This window comes from Microtus oregoni, unplaced genomic scaffold, assembly GCF_018167655.1.
Source record: "Microtus oregoni isolate MIOR12 unplaced genomic scaffold, Mior012 000031F_ref0000149, whole genome shotgun sequence".
NCBI classification, from domain to species: domain Eukaryota; kingdom Metazoa; phylum Chordata; class Mammalia; order Rodentia; family Cricetidae; genus Microtus; species Microtus oregoni.
Window position 1 is genome coordinate 12,516,446 of NW_024543090.1, and position 3,729 is coordinate 12,520,174.

The following is a 3,729-nucleotide window of genomic DNA, read 5'->3' on the forward strand; positions in this document are numbered from 1 at the left end:
GAATTCCAGATGAAGTGATAGAGCATTCTACTGAATCTAGACCCTCTAAAATACAACACTTTTGAGAAAGAAATGGAAGCATGAAATGTTTGTTAGATTTCTAAAACACAGGCAGCCTGATTAATATATCCTTTGCATCTACAGATGCCATAGTTTCTGAATAGGCGTATATCAACTTGTAGAAAATGTAATATCAAGTATTTAAAGAAAAGTAATTTGATATATTTACATACAAACAACCTTAAAGTGGTCAGCTAAACAATAGAATCCTTGCATAAAACAATACAAACAATGTAGTTTAAAGATGTACATAAAAGTATACAGGAGACAATTCCTATTGTTCATTTTACTACAAATACTAGAAAAACCTTGTTTTTTTCTCCTTGTGTGTTGTTTTACACCTTCCAATGCAATACCAACTTAAGTATGCTAAGTAGTAGGTAAAGAAATGGAAACAAATATGTCTAAGACAAAGGCATACATATTGTTAACTGCTAGATAGATATAAATCAGATCTTATTTAAAAATCTATGCTCTATCTAGAAACTGTGCTAAACATGGGTTACTATTAATAAATGAATATGCTCATGATTCTGAATAATAATAAAATGAAACTTAATTTTAAAATAGTTATGTTTTTGATGGACAATTGTTTCCTAAGAATGTATATGTTCATGTTCGAGGAAATTACTAAATTTCTTAAACACATGAAATACTAAATTTGCAACATCTAAGTAAGTTGTTCTAAAAGATACAAGATTGATTTGTAAAAACTATCCTGGAAATTTTCAGGATGACAAAAGGCTAATTTAGAGTTAGAATTCAGATTATAAAAATTTTCAAAGTTCACAGACCTGTTGAGTATAATATCAGTGTAATTTCCCTAGAGAATCTGGTGTTCTCTAAAAGTACATACATTTATTTAAAGCATACAAGACTCTTGGCTACTATCATGTTTCTATAGCAAATGGATGTGCTACCTAATGTCTTTAGAATGTTCTTTTCATCAATGTTTAACATTGCAATCATTCAAGTTAAATAAGTGAAGTCATCCTTTGCTTATAAGCTTATGTAACTTATTTTCTTCTCAAACAATACAGATAATCATTAGGTAAGTGACATAATGAGAAAACAGATACATTTTATTTTGCTCATGTCAGGAAACTTTAATATTTCAGTCTAAGGTTTCTAAATAATAGTTGGTAGAATTGAAGATCAGTATTTTGGAGTGCTAGAAGTAAAATAAATAACTTTCAGAATTCAGGTTTGAATATGAATTGCCTTGATTTTGACTACCACTTCTAAATGAATTTACAATAGTTGTTTGATAATCAGCTTAGCTGAACAAATAAATTCTGATAAATTTTTTGTTAGCAAAATATTGCTATTCTAGATTTTACCTCTCAGTCTCAAACCATGTGTTTCTTGTATGGTATTCTGTACAGATTACCTCCAACAAGGTTGGAACATTTTATCTTTAAACAAATACATTGAATCAATGATGCCACAGGAATGACTCTACTGGTGATCAACGGATTCACTATACATGCTGCAATTGAATAGTAAGAAGTTTTGTACTGAAATGCAATGTAATTCCTATCAGTTCCAAAGAATAAACCTCATTTCTACTATGAAGTGTTGTGCTTGCTGGTGACAGAAACCCCTTCCAGGTGAAACCACACGCATGTTTAGGTTTTCACATTGCTGTCCTTCTTCCTCACTGCTCTCCTGTAAGAGGAATTTCCTGATAGAGTATGTGGCTAACTCCATGCTTCTCTTCTTGGAGAGATGTTCTTGGCTCATTACCTTTCACTTGGTATCACTTGGCAGTGATGTTTCTCAAAGCTGTCTGACTTCTTTACATGTATGCTTTTCCGTTACAGGCATAGATGTTAACCTTCAATGTGAATCTTAGATTCCACCTGTTAAACCACTTTCCAGATTGATCTAATTTATCTTTCTTTCCCCACAGGCTGTTTATAAAGGCACATGAGCAAAATGGATGGAGGCAATCAGTCCGTGGTGTCAGAATTTGTGATTTTAGGGCTTGCCCACTCACAGAATCTTCAAGTCTTACTATTTGTGGTGTTTTCATTATTTTATCTGCTCATCGTGTCTGGAAATATTGTCATCATGATTTTAATCACCACTGACCCCCATCTCCATTCTCCCATGTACTTTTTGTTGGCCAACCTGTCCTTTGTTGATATGTGGCTTTCCTCAGTCACCACTCCTAAAATGATTGCAGACTTTCTCAGGGAAAACAAATCCATTTCCTTTGCAGGCTGCATGTCCCAGGTCTTCTTTGCCCATTGTATTGCTGCAGGAGAGATGGTGCTGTTGGTGGTGATGGCTTATGACCGGTATGTGGCCATCTGCAAACCACTCCACTACTTTACCATTATGAACCTGAGAAGATGCACTGGACTGGTGTTGACTTGCTGGATCATTGGCTTTATTCATGCCATGAGTCATCTTGTAGTGATTGTGGAGCTGCCTTTTTGTGGACCCAAAGAAATTGATAGTTTTTTCTGTGACATGCCATTGGTAATCAAGCTAGCCTGCATGGATTCCCATGATCTGGACATTTTAATGAATGCTGACTGTGGGGTTGTGGGTGTAACCTGCTTCTCTCTGTTGCTCATTTCCTACACATATATTCTTATCACTGTTCGCCAGAGCTCTAAAGCTGGTGCATCTAAGGCTCTGTCCACCTGTAGTGCCCACATCACAGTGGTGATGATCTTTTTTGTGCCCTGCATCTTCATCTATGTGTGGCCCCTCAGTATCACCTGGTTGGACAAATTTCTTGCTGTGTTTTATTCTGTATTTACACCTCTCCTAAACCCAGCCATTTATACACTGAGAAATAAAGAGATGAAAAATGCTATGAAAAGGTTTATAAACAACTACATGGATTCTAAAGGAAATTACTAACAAAAACTTACTAAATATTTCAAGTAATAGAGATGATCTCACAAAATAAGTTTAAAATTGGAAAATTTACTTATAGTCAATATCTTTACCAGTCTACTAATAAATACATTTCAGAGATCTTAATTCTTACTGATCAGTCAGCATAAAATTTTAATTATTAACCAGGAATAGAACTATGAATGATGAATGATCCATTTTACAATAATGCTATTCAACCCATTCTGCATTCTCTTTTGCCTTCCATAAAGTATAACAATGTTTTTTATCCAAATTATATGCTTTCTCTGTGATTAATAACTTAGTAAAATTTATTTGAATATAATTATGTATATTACACATCCCCTGAAATTTCAACTTAACCCCTGCCAAATGGAAACATCATCACTTTTATTTATCACAGATATCTAACAAAATGCTAATGGAGATAGGAAGAAAAAATAAGAAAAGATGAGATAAAAGTAATAAATCATACATGCAACAGCAATGGACTTTGCTGTGTATTCTTTTAAAACTCAATGTGCATAATATAATAATAAAAGTTTACTAATCCTAAATTGTCTCAGTCTCAAGTACTGAAATTTTTTCAGGTGATTATTAACATTTTGCAAAAATTTTAAATATAACGTTCCTGAGGACCGTGTGCGTGACTCTACTGTTTAATTCATGAATTTGTGCTTAATCTACTTGTTAACACATAACAGACCTCTAACATATACATTTGTAAGAATCTGTGCTGTGCTATCTCCCTTTAATTTATAGGTCAGGAAAGCTCCAAATACCTCCAAAACAACA

At 33.6% G+C, this 3,729-nt stretch overlaps 1 protein-coding gene across 1 annotated transcript; it reads left to right on the top strand.

The window, feature by feature from the left end:
* The first annotated feature begins 1,989 nt into the window (after window positions 1–1,989).
* Window positions 1,990–2,937, top strand: LOC121465754 (olfactory receptor 4K3-like). The gene has a single exon (XM_041679138.1). It carries the CDS (start codon window positions 1,990–1,992, stop codon window positions 2,935–2,937), a length of 948 nt encoding a protein of 315 aa, XP_041535072.1.
* Window positions 2,938–3,729: the final 792 nt, after the last annotated feature.

What these genes read in the sequence shown, in the direction of transcription:
- LOC121465754 (XM_041679138.1), top strand. Translation starts at nt 1,990, where the DNA reads ATGAGCAAAATGGATGGAGGCAATCAGTCCGTGGTGTCAGAATTTGTG.